Consider the following 20,768-nt stretch of genomic DNA (forward strand, 5'->3'; position numbering starts at 1 on the left):
AAAAATGAAAGAAGTATATTTTAGTGCAGGTATATTAAAAAAAAAAATCCTACAATTTAATGCAGCACAAACTGTATTAGTTGACATCAACAAATATGGCTCTTGTTTTGGATGTTATTCTTGTATGACTCTTGGGTGAAGAGGGAACCTCTCAGTCTATGTGTAGGCCTATTAATCTGACTTTATTCCTCACCTGATTTAATTCCCAAATCACCATCCTCGTCAAACTTTGAGATTGAATGTCCATGGAAAGCACTGCGTAATTTTTCGTTAGATAAAGTGGTGTGCATGAGCTCCTCGGATGCACTGCAGAAATTATTGGTTGATGGTGAATGAACATGAAGAAATTGTCCATCCTGGATCGGGCTTCCTGTATTCCGTTTCATAGGCATGTTAAATGCAAAATAAAAAGTGAAAGTAAAAGAAAACAAATGAAAAATTGTTTAAATTAAACATTTAAATGCATGTGTTAGAAAATGTACACATTATCTTCAGGAGGGGAACTATCCTATCCTCACAAATAAAATCCCCCAAATAAATTACTTTTCCCCCAATTTGATCCTCTCATAATAGGACAAGGAAACTGCCCACACTGCAAGGTCAAACGTTTTCTTTTGCCATTTTCTCTTGGAATAAGATAATAAAAAATATTTTCTTGTAATATAAAAGGTAAAGTGCAGTTCTGTAGTCTCTCTCTTACTCTGATACTACCTTCCAGAGTCAATTAAACCTGTGCTGTGGTTTAACACCGACGTCACACTGGTGATTGCCTAGGTATTCATTTATCATATTTGCAGAGGACGGGGGGCTGATTCAGACGATCAATGATTAACTAAAAAAACATAATCTCTCCTTGGTCTGCTGTAGCCTAGGTTTGCACTCAGCCAGCCCAGCCTGCCAGGGCGTCATGGCATAAACAGATATGTTTTCTATAACTAGTAGGCCTCATTGAAAATGATAGAACGTACAGCAGTGTATTTGTCTACACATAATTATGATTTCCCATAGGCATATGCGAAATACCTAAATGCAACAGGTTCGGAGCAACAAGCAGGCCGCCCTAAACACATAAATTAGGCCTAATTGTCCAAGGCAGGGTGATTATGGCAATTGCTACGCAGAAATGTCCCCCTCTAGTGTAGACAAGCCATTCGTTTTTCCTTTTGCGCTTAAATTATATCTGAACACAAGAAATATGTTTCTAATCTGAAATGTCATGAAATACCATAGAATTATATCTACTATTTTCAGGGCAAAATGTCACCTCATTTCTCTAAGGGGAGAAAGTTCTAAATTGCCCGATGCAGCAGGTGGCAGGAAGTTAGATTTTTCTCCATCCTTTTTACGGTCACGGCTGTTGGCTGCTGCTCCGAAGTTGGATGTGTCTTCATTGAAACGAAGGTACAGTGATTTCTAACAACAAAAACGTGGCAGCCAACGTGTTATTTGTCATTGAATTATCCTGTTTATTTTAGCTACCTGTCACCTTCCATGTGTAGTAGTTGTGTAATTTAGCTAGCTCGCTAATTTCCATGCGGAGAATGGCTAACGTTTGCTCGCTAGCTAGCTAGTGAATGAAATGGGGAGGTGTCTCAAGCACAGACAGAAATGTTTTACTGTAACTATAGTCTAAGCTTTTAATAGTAGCTAAATTCGTAGCCATATCTAAAGTAATGTTTGACTTTGGGAATTACATTCGATGTGTTAGTTGGTTAGTTCTACTGCTCATCATGACACGCATATGAGGTCGATGTGTAGCACCAGCTAACGTTTACACTACATGACCAAAAGTATGTGGACACCTGCTCGTCGAACATCTCATTCCAAAATCATTGGCATTAATGTGGAGTTTGTTGCTATAACAGCCTCCACTCTTGTGGGGAGGCTTTCCACTAATGTTGGACACAGTAGACTATTTTCATTTTTTTTCTATTATAGTACACTGGATGCCTGTCATTCATATTCCATTCACCCAGTTCAATGTTACATCGATAGGTGTAGGGTACTACATGATGCTCTAATTTTCCCTATACTCATATTGAGGTTCCTATAACCTAGCAGAACACAGGTTCCTATAACCTAGCAGAGCACAGGTTCCTATAACCTAGCAGAGCACAGAGCACAGGTTCCTACAGCTCCGCTAAAAACTGCTCCACACTTAGAGACAAAAACTCCCGCTCCAAATTCGATCCATTCATTCAAATCACAATTTAACCAACATCCATCTATTTGTTGTGACTACCTGGATCTAACAATTGTTTTACGTATTGAAACCAAACCATATGGATTTGAATGACGAGTATTTTGAATAAACATGAAAATGTGAATGTAAGAAGTGAACATAATTTCAAATAGGCTACATGTCATGTTTAACAGCATACAAACACTCTAAATAGGTCAGGCTCCCTGTCTGGCTCCTAAGTAGAAACATTTATTATTTAGACTATATTATTTCAACAGGTCAAGACATAAAGCCACAGCATTTAAACGTTTTATTAAATCATTATAGTTAATATATTGCGCATATAGGCTGTTTGCGTGTATAGGCTGTGACTTAAAATTGTGCATATAGGCTGTGACTTAGAATGAAATAAAAATGACTTCTTAGTGCCTTTTGAATTCATTTTTAGAAACACGAGTTTGTGCAGTCTGTGGCTTCAGGCTCATGACAGTGCCTGGAGAACCAGCCAGCAGCAGAGAATGTCCTCTCCACATTTACAGAGCCTCTGGGAATGCTAAACACCTTTTTGTCCACTCTAGCCAGGCTGGGCAGAGTTTTTTTGTTGTTGTTGGTAGGCCTAAAGGTTTTTAGGCAAAATTACCTAATCAAAACGGAAAGTTCCCACATTCAAAGAACATGCCAGATCTATTGGGCCAACATCAATTATGGACAATTGTATAGGTAATAGATCGAAAATGAAGAATGTTTGAGATCTGATTTTTAGTTTATAAATACTTCGCTACAATGACACACTTAGTTATCTACCCATCTCATTCCTTTCTTTTAGCATGTGCAAGTAAGTACACCATCATACTTTTGGGATCCTTGTCTTTTCAGATTCCACAATGATTCTTTAGTTGTGGACACTACATAACGGCACTCCATCTCTTGCTCTTTGGCCTCATCTTTGTAAGTTACCTTGATTTAGCACCTGTGTTTTATCAGTTTCTTAATAAAAATATATAGCGAACTCCATTACAGTAGCAAAAGCAAGGGGCTGTAGCAGCACACAAGTAGACTACAAATGCATGCTGGGGGTGGGCACTCCCTAAGCTCTTGAAGTGAATTCTACTGGAGCGAAATTGGAGTGGGCGAGAAGGCAACATAGGTACGCACAGGTCGAGATAAGACTTTGAGGTGACACATTCAATACCGCCTTGCACACTCTTGCCTGCATCTAGGTGATCTTGAGTGTAATCATTAGTCCAACAGTTGCAAACGAGAGATACTATTATACAAATTTAGATATGTTTATCCCCGTTTCGTTCTGTTTGCTTCCATTTAAGAAACATTTTTTAACAGAATCGGCGGAATGAATACACCCCTGATCACTCGTTAACACAGTTCACTTTCATAGCTGCCACGTTGTATTCCTTCTCATGTCTATGCACTCTCCTCCTCTCACCTTTTCCCTTCGTTTGTGGACCTCAATGCACAACACATCAGCTGTATGTGACCAGGCAGGAAAAAAACTTTCCAAACCATATCATAACCCCTATACACATAGTTGCCCTACATAGTTGTCACCATATTAGCTAAAGTAACGTCATAGTCAACATAGCTAATAGAACTAATGTGTTAGTAAACCTGCTGCAATCATGCAGTAACGTTAGTGTATAGTCAGTAGGCACTTTAACAGTTACACCGGCAGGCCCCGATGGCAAAAAAAATAGTAAAGCCAAAGGCTTACCTTGGAAGAGTTGCACTGTTGTGTTGGATAGTCATAGCCAGCTAGCTAACATAGCATCCCTCTGTTTGAGCAGGCTTTTTGAACAGGCTAAACTAGCTAGCTGCATTTGCTAGCTACTGGAAAGTAAATTAAACTGAAACAAAATTAAATCTCTTGCTTCTCCATTTTTGAGTAAATACATTTGTTGAAAACTGTTAGACTATTGTCTTTCTCTCTTTGAGACAACTACTCACCACATTGTATGCACTGCAATGCTAGCTTTCTGTAGCTTATGCTTTAGTACCAGATTCATTCTCTGATCCTTTGATTGGGTGGACAACATGTCAGTTCATACTGCAAGTGCTCTGATAGGTTGGAGGATGTTGTCGTAATTATTGTATACGTATGGAAGGGGGTGAGAACCTTGAGCCTCCTAGGTTTTGTATTGAAGCCAATGTACCCAGAAGATGGAAGCTAGCTGTCCCCCGGCTACACCATGGTGCTACCCTACAGAGTACTGTTGAGGCTACTGTCATGCTGTTGATCTTGGGGCTAGGTTTATGACAGTCATAAATACCTCTTTTCCCCTTTTTCCTCTCTCTACCCTACTGATGTTACATTTGCAAAACCCATGGTTAACATAGAGATTCTGGGAACATCAGAAGGTGGGGAGAAATTAACTATATTCTGGTAATCTGACCAATTGAACATATGCGGTGGTACTTAATGAATATGATGTCAGTTCGGTTGTCATCTGAGACATTCTCATCAATGATAAGATGACATAAACTCTACAGTGGAAAGTCTACACATCAGAGTTATCGGATTCACATGGAATTGTTGTTCAATTTTAATGTTTGAATATGAAATTATTCGTGGGGATGAAATGTGATTTTAGCTTCTAAAATGTGGGTTTTCATAAGATATGGCTCTGCTCAATCAGTGGCCCGCCCCTGTGAAGGGACGTGGGCTATAAAACTTTTCAAACACAACCTCCTCTCCCTTCCTATATAAAGCCTTGACGACAATATAACCTCCTGTTCCGAGGACGTGACGAGGACGGTCTGATGTCAGAATGGTTCAGATAATAACTACAGAACGAAGCCAACATCAGCGTGAGCTTTGGTTGCGAATGGTATGAACTTTGAACTCTTATTCACTACAGAAGTGATACCTCCTAGCTGTTGAGTTAGCAACAGCTGCTGCAAACGAGGGTTAGGAAGGAACAGACAGAGTATCCCGTCTACCACACAACGACGTTACTACAACGTATTCAATTTACCAGCAGAGACATTCTTCAAAGGACTCGGTTGGGCAACACGGCCTTCCATCTACCACCAACTTACCGAAGCGCAGCTGAGTAAATATTTATAGCATTTTCCTTTTCCAAATGGGCAGTAATTTAGAATGCATAAGATACTGTATTTACGATAGCACAGCTTCGCCCTTTGTACCTCAGTCTTCCAGCTCTTTCACTCAAACCCAGCCCCCTTTTTTTGTGTAACCAGCTGTCATATCTGTTCCGCCCGCTAGGGACGTTTTCCTTTATGACGTAATTTGGAATCAAGTTATGATTTAAGTATGTGTAATTCTGTGTGACTAGTTAAGTATTTAGTAAATAAATAATTAAACCCAATTTTGTATGGCTGATTCAACTGATTCAGCGAGGGTTCGTGCAGATATCTGAAAGTTGTAAATTCTTGGTTGAGACAGAATTAAGATGCCGATTAATATTGATTGCTATTGATGTAAAATATTACTAGGTCTTTGAGAGTTTATTCGGAAGATAACAGCTCTATAAATATTATTTTGTGGTGCCCGACTCTCTAGTTAATTACATTTACATGATTAGCTCAATCAGGTAATATTAATTACGGAGAAATTATTTTATAGAATAGCATGTAATATCACTTAATCCGGCATAGCCAAAGACACGACAGTACTGTAGACATTAATTTTAAATTATTTGGTGACGTGAATATATTTAGTATAGCTTTACCTAAAAAGGATAACTTTTAAAATGTTTTACAGTTATGAAATTCACTGAGGATGGTCCTGCTCCTCTGAGGAGCCTCCACTGGTTGGAACATTGCTGCAGAGACTTGCTTCGATTCAGCCACGAGCATTAGTGAGGTTGGGAACTGATGTTGGGCGATTAGGCCTGGCTCGCAGTCGGCGTTCCAATTCATCCCAAAGGTGTTTGATGGAGTTGAGATCAGGGCTCTGTGCAGGCCAGAACAAGTTCTTCCACACCGATCTCGACAATCCATTTCTGCATGAATCTCGCTTTGTGCACGGGGACATTGTCATGCGGAAACAGTAAAGGGCTTTCCCCAAACTGTTGCCACAAAATTGGAAGCACAGAATTGTCTAGAATGTCATTGTATTCTGTAGCATTAAGATTTCCCTTCACTGAAACTAAGGGTCTAACCCGAACCATGAAAAACAGCCCCAGACCATTATTCCTCCTCCACCAAACTTTATAGTTGGCACTATGCATTGGGGCAGGTAATGTCTCCTGGCATCCGCCAAACCCAGATTTGTCTGTCGGACTGCCAGATGAAGTGTGATTCATCACTCCAAAAGAACGCATTTCCACTGCTTCAGTCCAATGGCGGCGAGCTTTACACCACTCCAACTGACGCTTGGCATTGCTTATGGTGATCTTAGGCTTGTGTGCGGCTGCTCGGCCATGGAAACTCATTTCATGAAGCTCCCGACGAACAGTGCTGACGTCGTTTCCAGAAGCAGTTTCGAACTTGTTAGTGAGTGTTGCAACCGAAGACAGACGATTTTTACATGCAACGCACTCGGAGGTCCCATTCAGTGAGCTTGTGTGGCCTGCCACTTCGCAGCTGAGCCATTTTTGCTATTAGACATTTCCACTTCACATTTTCACTTTACAATAACAGCACTTACAGTTGACCGGGCAAGCTCTAGCAGGGCAGAAATTTGACGAACTGACTAATTGGAAATGTGGCATCCTATGATGGTGCCACGTTGAAAGTCACTGAGCTCTTCAGTAAGACCATTCTACTTCCAGTGCGTGTCTATGGAGATTGCATGGCTGTGTTCTTGATTGTTTACATCTGTCAGCAATGGGTGTGGCAGAAATAGCCGAATCCACTCATTTGAAGAGGTGTCCACATACTTTGAGTGCACTGTATACAAAAGTATTTTCCACATTTTGTTACAGCCGTATTCTAAAATGGATTAAATAAAAACAATTCCTCAATCTACACACAATACCCCATAATGACAAAGAAAAAAATATATAGTACGGTACCAGTCAAGTTTGGACACACCTACTCATTCAAGGGTTTTTACATTTTTACTATTTTCTACATTGTAAAATAATAGGGAAGACATCAAAACTATGAAATAACACATGGAATCATGTATTAACCTATTTTATTTTAGATCCTTCAAAGTAGAAACCCTTTGCCTTGACCGCTTTGCACACAATTTATATCCTCTCAACCACCTTAACCTGGAATGCTGTTCCAACGGTCTTGAAGGAGTTCCCACATGCTGAGCACCCTTTGGATGCTTTTCCTTCACTCAGCGGTCCAACTCATCCCAAACCATCTCAATTGGTTGAGATCGGGTTATTGCGGAGGCCAGATCATCTGATGCAGCACTCCATCACTCTCCTCCTTGGTCAAATCGCCCTTACACAGCCTGGAGGTGTGTTGGGTCATTGTCCTGTTGAAAAACAAATGATAGTCCCACTAAGCGCAAACCAGATGGGATGGTGTATCGCTGCAGAATGCTGTGGTAGCCTCGCTGGTTAAGGGTGCCTTGAATTCTAAATAAATCAGTGTCACCAGCAAAGCACCATCACACCTCCTCCTCCATGCTTCACGTTGGGAACCACATATGCAGAGATCATCCATTCACCTACTCTGCATCTCATAAAGACACGCCGGTTGGAACCAAAAATCTCATATTTGGAATCATCAGACCAAAGGACAGATTTCCACCAGTCTATTGTCCATTGCTTGTGTTTCTTGGCCCAAGCAAGTCTCTTCTTATTGGTGTCTTTTTAGATGTGGTTTCTTTTCAGCAATTTGACCATGATGGCCTGATTTCATGCAGTCTCCTCTGAACAGTTGATGTTGAGATGTGTCTGTTATTTGAACTCTGTGTAGCATTTATTTGGGATGCAATCTGAGGTGCAGTTAACTCTAATGAGCTTATCCTTTGCAGCAGAGGTAACTCTGGGTCTTCTTTTCCTGTGGCGATCCTCATGAGAGCCAGTTTCATCATAGCGCTTGATGGTTTTTGCGACTGCACTTGAAGAAACTTTCAAAGTTCTTAATGTTCCGGATTGACTGACCTTCATGTCTTAAAGTAATGATGGACTGTTTCTCTTTGCTTATTTGAGCTGTTCTTGCCATAATTTGGACTTGTTCTTTTACCAAATAGGGCTATCTTCTGTATACAACCCCTACCATGTCACAACACAACTGATTGGCTCAAACGCATTAAGAAGGAAAGAAATTCCACAAATGAACTTTTACCAAAGTGCCGTAGGTGTCCTGGGGGGCAGGACACCCCAGGTGATGTTGTGCAGACAGCACCACCCTCTGGAGAACCCTGCGGTTGTGGGCGGTGCCGTTGCCGTAGCAGGCGGTGATACAGCCCGACCCATGAAGGCTCTCAATTATGCGTCTGTAAAAGTTTGAGGGTTTTAGGTGACAAGCCAAATGTTGTTGCGTCGTCTTTACCCCACTGTCTGTGTGGGTGGACCATTTCAGTTTGTCAGTGATGTGTACCCTGAGGAACTGAACTTTCCACCTTCTCCACTGTTGTCCCGTTTGTGGATAGGGGGAGTCCTCCCTCAGCTGTTTCCTGAAGGCCACGATCATCTCCTTTGTTTTGTTGACGTTGAGATGTAATTTTCCTGATGCCACACTCCAAGAGCCCTCACCTCCTCCCTGTTATTCTGTCTCGTTATTGTGGGTAATCAAGCTTACTACTGTCGTTGGCAAACTTGGTGATTGAGTTGGAGGTGTGCATGGCCATGCAGTCATGGGTGAACAGGGAGTACAGGAGGGGCCTGAGCACGCATCATTGTGGGGCCCCAGTGTTGAGGATCAGCGACGTGGAGATGTTGTTTCCTACCTTAACCACCTGGGGGCGGCCTGAAAGGAAGGCCAGAACCCAATTGCACAGGGTGGGGTTGAGACCCAGAGAGATCCTTGATGAAAACCTACTCCAGAGCGCTCAGGACCTCGGACTGACGAAGGTTCACCTTCCAACAGGACAACGACCCTAAGTGCACAGCCAAGACAATGCAGGAGTGGCTTCGGGACAAGTCTCTGAATGTCCTTGAGTGGCCCAGCCAGAGCCCGGACTTGAAACCGATCGACCGTCTCTGGAGAATGGGAGAAACTCCCCAAATACATGTGTGCCAAGCATGTAGCGTCATACCCGAGAAGACTCGAGGCTAATCGCTGCCAAAGGTGCTTCAACAAAGTACTGAGTAAAGGGTCTGAATACTTGTGATATTTCATTTTTTAAATTTGCAAGCTTTTCTGAAAACCTGTTTTTGCATGGTCATTATGGGGTATTGTGTGTGTGTGTGTGTGTGTGTGTGTGTGTGTCTTGATGAGGGGAAAACATAATTGTATCAATTTTAGAATAAGGCTGTAACATAACACGTGGAAAAAATCGAGGGGTCTGAATACTCTCCGAATGCACTGTGTATCTAACTAGCTAGATAATGGCAGCTATCTAAGTGGCTAAATCATTTGCTGTAAATGCATGCATCTTCGGGTCTGACTTGTTCATTCTAAGCACAATGCACCCCCTTAGTAGCTACACACATTTTGTAGACTTATTAGCTACATCATCCTAGACTAATTAACCAAACAGAAGTGTTATGCATTCTCTAAATAAAGTTTTCCCTCCTAGTCACTCGGGATAAGGCTCCGCTTCATGATGAACCCCCTCTGTGATCAAGTGAATTTTAGCTAGCTGAAGACTTTAAGGTAAGATTACTATTTTTAATGAGAACCTGGTTAACTAAATGGTAGCATAATTTCAGGGTATATCTATGTTTGATGAGTTGAAGTGCATGCCTAGTTGTATTAGTAGAAATTCTGGAATGGCATATTCAATATGCTATTTTTCCTCAAAGAAGGCTGACAGCCACATTTTAGCCTCTTCCTTGATTTGATATTATGTATAATAATTTAATGTTTTTGTTTGTTTTCTTTTAGGAAGGTTCCGCTCTCTGTCGCAATGTTGTTGAGAATGACTTCAGAAAATAGAAAGTATGTAGAAAGTGATTGAACAATGCCCATATTAGCCTACATTATGATGTAGATGCAAATGCTGAGATATAGTTAATGATGCCAACCACCGTGGTATGACTTAATATAACCAAGCACTGAATTTATATCATTAGGGCAAGAGCGCGCGCGCGCACACGCATGGGTTTTAGGTCACAAGCTTGTTGAAGTATAAAGAGGGTCGTGAAAGTGCATTCGTCTTTTCAATTCAAGCAGTCTTGACTCTGACCCTCTCAATACAGATGGGCTACATGTCCTGAACTTGCGATTTTGAAGCATTTGTGTAAAGATTGTCTTCCACAACTTATTGTGGTGATTGGTGACACCTCTGATGTGACATGAAAAAGATTCAAAGAGTTGTAAATAGACACAATGTCGAGTAAATGGTGTAGGGATGCAGTTTGAGTGTTTAAGGATTAGCGAGTTGGATTATAACACTATCCAATAAAGTGTATTTGTAAGCACAACCCTAATTTCTTATGACTGGAGTAAATGTAATAATCATGGTTTAGAATGTAATAATTGTTCAAAGTGTCTCATTAAACGGCCCTGCACACACATTGTCATCATAGTAGAGTATTCATCAAAGCCATGGTATACATTAGTAAATCCATTGTAATATTTTACCTCATGTTAACTCGTTTCATTATGAATAGCTCAAACATCAACAACAAAAAAGTAAGATGTCCACAGAATTGTTATGATTTATTATAGTTAACTCCTCAGGGATCCCCTTTCATCTCACCACCAGTTTTACCTACAACCATAATTCACATTTACAGCTGAACTATAATACTCAATGTATGTGCTGTTGGTTATGTTTTGATATAGATGTAGGTCTTACATAAAATACTAGAATCAAGACCAGTTAAAAAAAAAAAATCACAATTAGGCCTAAGCATCAATAAATATTCCAAACACGTAAGTAATAAAGGCTATTTTTGTTCCAGACCTCGGGATGATTCAAGTCTTCCTGCACCATGTGCTCTGTGGCCTGTGGACCTACAGTTAACGCATGTGAGCTGCAACCCAGGGGATACACTGGTGCACTTCCAGGGCCAATATCTCACAATATGTGAACTGGACTATAACATACTGCAAGTGGAAATACAGAATGCACGGAAAAAACTGATGGCGGTGGAAGTGGGGGAGTTCTGTTTGGTAGAGGATGTCCTATCTACCCGGTGGTACAGAGGAAGGGTTCAGAACAAACAGAAAGAATTGTTTGACGTGTTCCTCATAGACCATGGGAATGTTCTGAGTGTTGATGTCAGCCATTTGGCCACAGCTTTGGATGAGCTCTTCATGCTTCCTCCCAAAATCATCTGTGGTTTCTTTGCAAATGTGTTACCATTGAGAGAAAATTGGGATTCTTTTTCAGAGAAGTATTTTGCTTCCTTGATTGGAAGTCATGTCAAAGGATACATCCAAGCCTTTCTTCCTCACAAAGTCCTCATACTAGAAGCCCCAGATATCAACAAGGATCTCTTTAGGCTGAGCTTAGGGAAACACATGGACACAGACACATTCCTTCTCTTGGTGGAATTGTTGACAGAGGTACCACTCAAGCAGAGCATTGAACCTGTCCCAGATCTACTGATTGAAAAGCAAGGTGGACAAGAATTCTCATTCAAATCATCCAGCTTGAAGGGTTTTGAGGATATTCTGTCATTTTCAGGCCCTAAGTTGACCACTGGCAAAAAAGTAAGGGTTAGGGTAACCGCTGCAGTGAACCCTGTAACATTCTACTGTCAAATGACAAGTATGGCAAAAGATCTGAAACGGATGTCAGACAAATTGGCGTTGTCCTGTGAGTCCAAGAGCAAAGACCCCAGTCTACAGCCAGCAGAAAATATGGGCTTGCTTTGCTCAGTCAAAGGAAAAGATGAGAAGTGGCATAGAGGCTTTGTGCAGTTTCTCCCTGTAAACTCTAAAGTAAGAGTATTGTTTGTTGATTACGGATTCTGTGAGTCTGTGAAAATTGAGAATGTCCTCCAGCTTCCACTAGATTTTCTCTCAACACCAATCATGGCATTCCCGTGCGCTCTTTCCTGCCTGAATGGACAAGATAAGGCAGTGAAGATCCAGCAGCTGACTTGCTTCAAGAAAGGATTGCTGGGTGGAGTATTAGATGTTGAAATCAATGGCTTTGACAAAGAGCAGAATCTCTATTCGGTCACAGTGCTCAGTGCTGAAGACTATGCAGCTGTTGAGGCAGGGCCAATTCAAGATGTCCCTGGACAAAGGGAGTGTGACTTTGTTCTTGAAAGTGAGCCTGCTTTCCCTCTAAATGGCTACCTGTATTATGAGACCGCAATAATCCAAGCAATGGATAATTCAGTCATTGTTGAGGAAATGCAAGAGGACTCTGTGTTTGAAGGATACGTGGAGCATGTCCTGAATCCAGGTGCGTTCTGGTTGAGAACACAGAAACGCAACAAAGACTTTGAAGAGATGATGGAGAACATGGCCAAGCACTTCAGCCAAGTCCAATTGGATGAAGAAATTCTGGAGAATCCAGAGCCTGGTGCACTTTGCTGTGCAATGTATGAGCTGGATATGCATTACTACAGAGCAATGGTGACAGACACTCTTGACAATGGAGCTGAAGTATTTTTCATTGATTTTGGAAATACAGAAAAGGTACCACGCATGTGCATCAAGCAGATCCCGGACAAGTTTGCTATTGAACCAGCATTTGCCCTGAGTTGTTCTCTGGTGAATGTCATGCCTTTCGACGATGTATGGACGATCTCTGCAACCGACTACTTCCGACGAGCAGTCTCCAGCAAAACTCTCCTTGTGCATGTTGTCCACATAAGGAAAGATCTATATGTGGTTGATTTGTATGAGCGTGAAAACAACTCATCACAAAGAGCATCAAAGAGCATCACAGAGCTCTTGACCACAACAAATCATGCAGAATTTTGGAAATACACTCCTTCGGCGCCTGTGATACCTAAGAGCGAGATGGAGAAGAAAATGATGAAACCGAAGACCGGTAAAGGACAAGTTCATACAAATGGATCAAGCACAAGTGGAATTACAAGGAAACCTCCCAAAGAGACATGGGAAATTTCTAAATTGGTTGGCTGTGAAAAGAAACCTGAAAGCCCGAAGTCAAGCACCCTAAAAGACAAGGCACCAGCGGTGAAATTCAAAGCACAGACATTCAAGCCCGGAAGTGAGCTAGTTGTGCGATGCTCTCACGTCAACACACCCTCAGATTTTTGGTGCCAGCTGGAAAGCAAGATCCCCAACTTGGAGGACATGATGGAAGCGATTCAGCGGTATTACCAAGCACACACACTTCCTGTGCAGTTAAATGATTCCTGTTGTGTTACCAAATCTAAAGATGACGGCAGATGGTATAGGGCCTGCATTATAGGAGCACAGAGAGATGAAGTTGAAATTATATTTGTGGACTACGGGATTATATCAAAAGAGAGCGTGCACAATCTTCAAGCAATAGTGCCAGAATTCCTTGATCTTGAGGGACAAGCATTTAGATGTAGCCTTTACAACTTGATTGAACCTACAAAGGGCAGTGATAGTGATTGGGGCAGAGAGGCATGCGATTTACTGAAGTACTTCGCTCAAGGCCAGTCAGTGAAGTTGACATGCTATATACACGCTCAACTGTATGTGAAAAACAAGGGCCTGTGCAATGTTGTCGACCTCCACAACACTCAACAGAATGCAACAAAGAAGCTTGTGGAAAAAGGTCTTGCAAGAGAAGTGCAAACCCCTATGCAGCTTATGCCATCAGTATGCCCAGACTCTTTTGTCCATTCTTCCTTCAACTTGAGATGTGGAAGTGAAGAGCAAGTCTGTGTCACTCATGTGTGCAGTCCATGGGAGATGTATTGCCAGTTGGACAGAAATACTGAAATGATCGACAACTTGATGGAGAAAGTCGCCACAGAAAGTAAAGAAATACTGCGTGCCAACTCTGGGCCTGATATCGGAAAACTTTGCCTGGCAAAATATTACGGTGATGGCAAATGGTACAGGGGTGTGGCTTGCCCTGTTCAATCTACTACGCTGCTTCTAAATGTGTTTTTTGTGGACTATGGAAACATGCATATTGTTGAAAAAAACAATGCTGTATCTATTCCCAGACATTCAGCAGATTTACTGTTCACTCCCATGCAGGCATTAAGATGCAGTCTCTCTCAAATCCCGAAAGAGGACAACTTTGCAGATGTCAACAAATGGCTAGAGAAATCCATTCTCAACAAGCCACTTCGAGCTGTCGTTGCAGGAAAGAATGAGGATGGGACAGTCTTTTTTGATCTGTTTGATGGAGGCATGAACATCAATGAGAAAGTCAAGGAGCTCATTGCAAGTCAAAAACCAAAGGAGAAGAAAAGCAGTAGACCTGTGACTGGTCATGAAGGACACACAGAACAAACGAAGAACAAAATTGGAAAAACTCAAGCGGGACAGCATCTGAAACCCACATGCAAGGGCAGCCAACATCACCAACATCAAAATAAGAAGTCTTCAAATGCTCAAAAAGCAAACCCACCAAAGCGTCCTGATGCCCAGCAAGATTGGAAAGGGCAAAGTGAAAGAATCGCTCAGTTCAAATCTGAGGAAAGCACAGAAGGAAAAACGGATCAACATGTAGACCGTTCCTCCAAACTCACAGGAACCGTTTGCTCCGTCCAATTGCCAAAACTTTCACAACTACCCTCCAATCCCAAAATAAAGTCTGGATTCCGAGGTCTGGGGTTTGTTTCCCATATCAATACCTTCAACAGCTTTTTTATCCAAATGCAAGATGATGAACAATCCATTCTGAAAATGAGAGAAGACCTCAACACTGAGCTGTTTAAAGAAACCATGGGGAACAGCACTTTGGACTTCAGAATGAATAACCTTGTTGCTGCTGAATATGAAGAGGATGGTGCACTTTACCGTGCAGTTGTGACAGATAATGCTTCTAATGACCATTTCAAGGTGGAGTTTGTTGACTATGGAAATACAGCCACTGTGACTAAGGACAAAATGTACACTCTGACAAGTGTTTTTTTGTCACAACATAGACTAAGCATACCCTGTTCATTGCTAAACAGTGGCTCTTATAAAAGTGATGCCTCTTTCACTGATGCAGTAATGGGAAAACCTCTCATGTTTGAAATTGTCAGTCGTTTTGGGACACAGTGGGAGGTTAACGTTGAGATCCAACAGGACAACCCAACACTTGACAATGATGTGACTGAAAATGAACAGGTCCAAGCTTTGTGTGCAAGCCTAGTTGACACAGTTAAAAAGCAAACAAGAGTAACCATCAAGGACAATAGGCAGTCCAATACATATTCTGAGAGGGTTATGTTCACTGCTCAAGGTGAAAAGGTCTTGCAGAATGTGTCCCCAAGGCCCTCGCCAACTAGGCACAAACATGACATTTGCAAACACCAGGATTCCAATCAACTCCAATCAACAACGTTTGGACCATCTATGGAGGCCGTGAAGGATATGGCCATTCCATCACAGGATATAAGAGCCGGACAGGCAGAGAGTGGGACATTGTTGTCCATCTTGGAGAATGGAGATCTATATCTAAGACTCCACAGCACCACAGAACAGTTTACTGTACTTGAGAATCTCATAGTTGAACATTTGTCTAAGTGCAAAGTCATGTCTGAGAAGAATGTCAAAGAAGGACTTCAATGCTTGGCAAAATCAACCAAAGACGACCAGTGGCACAGAGCAGTTGTACGGCATGCATCTATTGACCAAGGAAAATGCGTTGTGTTCCTTGTGGATCATGGCACTGCAGAGGACGTCCCAATGGGCTGCATCAAAGACCTCTGTAATGACCTCAAGCAAACTCCTGTGCAAGCAGTCTTGTGCAAGTGGAATAGCCCTGACCTCCCTATCAGTGACTCTTATGAGATATTGAAGAAAACTCTGAAACAAATGGTAGGCAAGGATGTAAAACTGATGTTTGTGTCCTACTCTGAAGCTGATAACTTGTGGATGGTCGAAATCATGATAAATGGGCTGTTCCTTGTTCAGCAAATGAAGACTGCAACTTCTGAATTTACTGAAGAAAGACCAATCCCCACAAAGACTCAAACTGTAACCCCAAAAGAGAAAAACTCCAACTTGGACAACAGTCCCCAGAGGTTCTTCCTTTCCCCAGTGAACATGGATATTGGATACTCCGGCTTTGCAGCTGCAGTCACCACACCAAGTGAATTCTACATTGTTCTGGAAGATTTGCTTCTCATCATGAACAATGTGTCTACGATTCTTGAGGATCTTCCAGAGGAGCTGTTGCCATTGCATGAAGAACACCTAATTCCAGGGTCATGCTGCCTTGTGAGGTCTGATAGTAAGAACAAATGGTGCCGAGCTGAAATCGTCCATTCCGATAGCACAGTGGTTGTGATCAATTTGGTTGACTATGGCCATTGTGTGGACATGCCGTACAAAGATTGGTCTGAGCTGAGAAGACTTCCTGACCAGTTGACCAGGCTACCAAAGGTCACATATCCATGCACTTTGAGAGGAGTAAAATCAGTCGAGGGGCAATGGACAGATGAAGCAGTTGTTTTCTTTCAAGAGTGCATCTGTAAGAAAAACCTTCAAATATACTTCAGGCAGTACATTTCTGAAGCACACTGGGAGGTGGACATTGTAGCAGATGGCGTTCACGTGGCTAAAGACCTGGTTGATGCTGGCCATGCAGAATACATCGACATCATGCTTGGACTGAGATTTCAAGAACAACGCCCCATCAGAGCCCCTGAACAGAAACAAGGCATGAGTCGTGCAGAGAGAACATCCAAAGTGGAACCGGAAATGACACCACCTAGGACGAACAAATTCCTGAGAAGACTGAATGAAGAACTAGAACTCGATGGACACACTTCAAGTGAGGCTGCCTTCCATGGGCAAGGATTTGAAAAAGCAAGCGAGAAGACAGCCCGTGCTACTGAGTCCCCTGATGGCCAAGGAGCAGAGATGATGACACACTGTAGCACAATGACTGGAACAAGACATTGTAAGTACTTTCACCTGCTAATTTTTTTTGTTCTGCATGTTGGGTAAGACATTTTAAATGTAACTTGGTATAGGCCTAATTACAATTGTATCTTTGAACCCTCTAATGTTTTACTATTAAATGCAAGGGAATACATTAAATATTATAATTAATCCCCCCCCCCCTCCTCCATTCTACATTTCACAGGTGCCCTGATGTGACTACTGGTTAGTTGTGACTACCAGTGAGACGCTACTCCATATCAGGTAATCACACTATAAATAAGATGTATTTTATGACTGGTCTTAACCAAAAACATGTATTAAGCTGGTGTATTTGCTTGATTAGTTCTACTAATTTCCAGAGTGGTGCAGCGGTCTAGGCACTGCATCTCAGTGCTAGATGTGTCATAAAGACCCTGGTTCATTTCCAGGCTGTATCATGACCGGCCGTGATTGGGAGTCCCATAGGGCGGCGCACAATTGGCAAAGCGTTGTTAGGGTTTTACGGGGGTAGGTTCAATTAAAAAAATCATATTTGACTGTTTAGGTCCATACCAACATTGACATTCCATAGTACTATTTTTATCTCAAAGGTTGTGTGACAAGCACGTGAAGAGGAGCAAAGGACTACAACACTATTCCAGACATTTTCGTTCAGAAAGACTAAATGCACGACAAGCCATCATGCTTCTGATGATTGGAATTTTCTCTTGGGTCAAGATTAATGCAGCAGTTATAATCCTCTATATTCTATTTTTCTACACATGGTTGTATTTATATCAGTGGTTCACATTTTTAAGGATGGCTTAAGTTATCTAAATTAAGATTTCAGTATGACATCTCCTTTTTGCAGTATATCTGAAAGAGAATCAAATGTGTTGCAACAAATTTGCTTTTGGACTGGTACAGTTTAGGCCTAGATTCAACCAGATTAAATGTTAAACAGTGATAGATGATACCTTGCACAGCTGATGTTTTGGTGGTGTCAGAGGTGTAATTGAAATGGAGCTGTCAAATCGGTGAGCTGCTGCTTTTGTAATCTTTGTCATGCAGCTACACCCGTTCCACTCGCTTTAAAGTTCAACATGAGAAAGTGTAGACTATATAGAAATAATCACTCAAATTTGAAAATCATTAAACAAAATGAGGATTTCTATCAGCCTCATTGAGGTGTAGATTACACCTCACATCCCAGTGTTTGAAGTTGTGAACAAGGCTGCATGGGATTTCTCATAATGACTGTGTAGCCAATGGCAATGTCCGCTTTAGGTATAATGGCGGGAGCTGCTTGTGGATTTGACAGCTCTAGCGCAATTCCACCTCTGACACCTCTGATAGAATCTAGCCCTTAGTCTTGATATTTGTGGATAATAAATAACTGAAGTGGAATGCCTTTTGAATTATATTTTGCCTTTTGCTTATGAAACAATATGGTTTGGATATTTGCATAGTTGTTGACAATGTTTTTAAAGGTTGAGTTGCATACCTTTTTCAAGCATTTTCCAGCAGTTATACATTATAAAATGTAGGCAACAATCCTGACTAGTCAAGGATGTGATTTGATAGGCCTACTTTTTTTCTTTGGTTTTGATGGCACATCTGTCTTTACAGTATGGTTTGTACTGTAATCAAATGTTATTTCTGTGGCAAATAACATGTATGCCTTTGACAGAAGAACCTTACAAATTTAAATAATTGTTGCAAGTAACATGTGTGTCTTTGAGAAAGAACTTTACTCATTTAAATAATTGATACCATTTAATCTTATTTTAGTTATTTGTTAGAGATGACACAGTTGGTTGTGAATAATTAAATAAAGAAACCACACGTATAACAATCGTTCATTAAACAAATGCTTTGCACATTTAAAAGCCGTCATGTGAATGTTTTCAGGACACTACACTTGAACACAAAAATATGCTGTCAGAAGTGGGATTCGAACCCACGCCTCCAGGGGAGACTGCGACCTGAACGCAGCGCCTTAGACCGCTCGGCCATCCTGACATGTAAGGAAATAATGACTTGAGACCACTAATATTGTAACAATTCATTTTTATGAGAGGCTAAATTGCTGTCTAAAAATGATGTGCTATCGTAAGATGTTCTCGTGCAGACTTCCTTGTTAGCATTACATTAGCAGACATTGACATCAGCAATTCATGTTATCTGGATGTGGCTAATTTCAGCGCAGTTTACCCATTTTAACTGCGCATTTGGTGGCCAGTTCATTTCAACCATAGATTGATCATTATGTGGGTGCAACGTAGCATCTCGTGCAAGGCATCTATTCTGTTTGCTAGTGCTAGTGCTAGCGCCGTCTACGTATTCGACTGCTACATTGTTTCTCTACTGCTGCTAGCCCGGGAAGGGTGTAATTGCAGCCCGCAATTCGGGACGTTTTGTAAATGGGCGTTTCTTGATATCAAGTTATACCCATTGATGCTCGCTATTGTAGAGGGAGCTTCTCGGAGTTTGAGTGTTTGTGGAGAACCGAAACAAAATCAATAGTTTTGTATTATGGTTGGCGGACTGCGGTCCAAATGGATGATAGTTCTGATGGTATTGGTGGGTTTGTTGGGCTTCCGAATGGCACAGCTGTCTAAGGCACTGCAGCTCTGTGCTAGAGGCGTCACTATAAACCCTGGTTTGATCATGTGCTGTATCACAACTGGCCGTGATCGGGAGTACGATAGGGCAGCGCACAATAGGCCCAGCTTATTAGGGTTTGGCTGGGGTAGGCTGTCATTGGGCCTAGGTAAATAAAGGTAAAACGTTTTTAACTTAAACAAAATGTTGATAGTCAAGGACCTGGATGGTTTGTTGCGAAAGGAAAAATAATGGCCCTGCTATAAGCGCTACTGACTGCAGTGGGACTTCTAGTGAAGAGGGCGAAGGTATTGAATAACAAAAGTAATGATGTGTTAGAGCGGAATGGTGTTGGATGCGACCACATGGTCTCATCTACACCATATTCTATTAACCAATGCTGTAAAGAAAGAGAGGTGAAGTAACATTAGCCAGTTCAACTGGACAGGGTGGTGGTTGTGCTACATTCATAAGGGAAAGTCTTGTATATCGTAATATACCTGTCCCATCTGAATACGAATGTGTGATGATGGAAATCTGCAGTGCAGGTAGTAATAATAGGTTGCAACATTTTTACAACCCATGTCAACTATCTGTATCGATGTTTGATGAAATATCAGGAGGGTTGGACTTTCTTCAGCAAAAATGGCTGACAAAAATACTATGACGGAAGCAAATGTAAGGGATTATAACGTCATAACGAATCATGCAAAAAATGTACAGTTGACAGGAATATATTAGTTACTGTAGAGACAAACAAATTAGGCATTTAAAAAAAAATCAAAGTTAATTTATGAAAATCGCGATTTAGCAAGCTAGCTGACTAGCTAACATTAGCCTGATAACTAGCTTTATGCGTGTTGTGACATGTATGAAATTGTAATTCTGGTTATTTAATGTTTTAAGGACTCCTGAAATAACTAGCAAACTAGGCTGCCGTCTTGTGAAACAGTGGATGTAAAGAATCTAGCTAGTGAAAGCATTTACTGCTAAT

The 20,768-nt window shown here is 41.5% G+C and overlaps 1 protein-coding gene and 1 non-coding gene across 6 annotated transcripts; one reads left to right on the plus strand and one right to left on the minus strand.

Moving 5' to 3' along the window:
* Positions 1–1,295: 1,295 nt before the first annotated feature.
* tdrd15 (tudor domain containing 15) lies at positions 1,296–19,059 on the plus strand. 5 transcript variants are annotated; one of them, XR_004204727.1, is made up of 7 exons: positions 1,296–1,401; positions 9,810–9,886; positions 10,118–10,171; positions 11,140–17,207; positions 17,394–17,452; positions 17,551–17,698; positions 17,782–19,059. XR_004204727.1 is itself a non-coding variant. In XM_031800881.1 (6 exons), exons 3-5 carry the CDS (start codon positions 10,140–10,142, stop codon positions 17,405–17,407), a joined length of 6,114 nt encoding a protein of 2,037 aa, XP_031656741.1. In that variant the 5' UTR covers positions 1,296–1,401; positions 9,810–9,886; positions 10,118–10,139; the 3' UTR covers positions 17,408–17,452; positions 17,551–19,059. The 5 variants fall into 5 exon arrangements, 3 of the variants coding, with proteins under 3 accessions (XP_031656741.1, XP_031656742.1, XP_020332922.1); XR_004204728.1 differs by having other exon boundaries at positions 17,620–17,698; XM_031800881.1 differs by having other exon boundaries at positions 17,551–19,059.
* Positions 19,060–19,109: 50 nt separating this feature from the next.
* Positions 19,110–19,192, minus strand: trnal-cag (transfer RNA leucine (anticodon CAG)). The gene has a single exon. It is a non-coding gene; the product is annotated as a tRNA-Leu (tRNA).
* Positions 19,193–20,768: the final 1,576 nt, after the last annotated feature.

Source organism: Oncorhynchus kisutch, linkage group LG21 (genome assembly GCF_002021735.2).
Source record: "Oncorhynchus kisutch isolate 150728-3 linkage group LG21, Okis_V2, whole genome shotgun sequence".
NCBI classification, from domain to species: domain Eukaryota; kingdom Metazoa; phylum Chordata; class Actinopteri; order Salmoniformes; family Salmonidae; genus Oncorhynchus; species Oncorhynchus kisutch.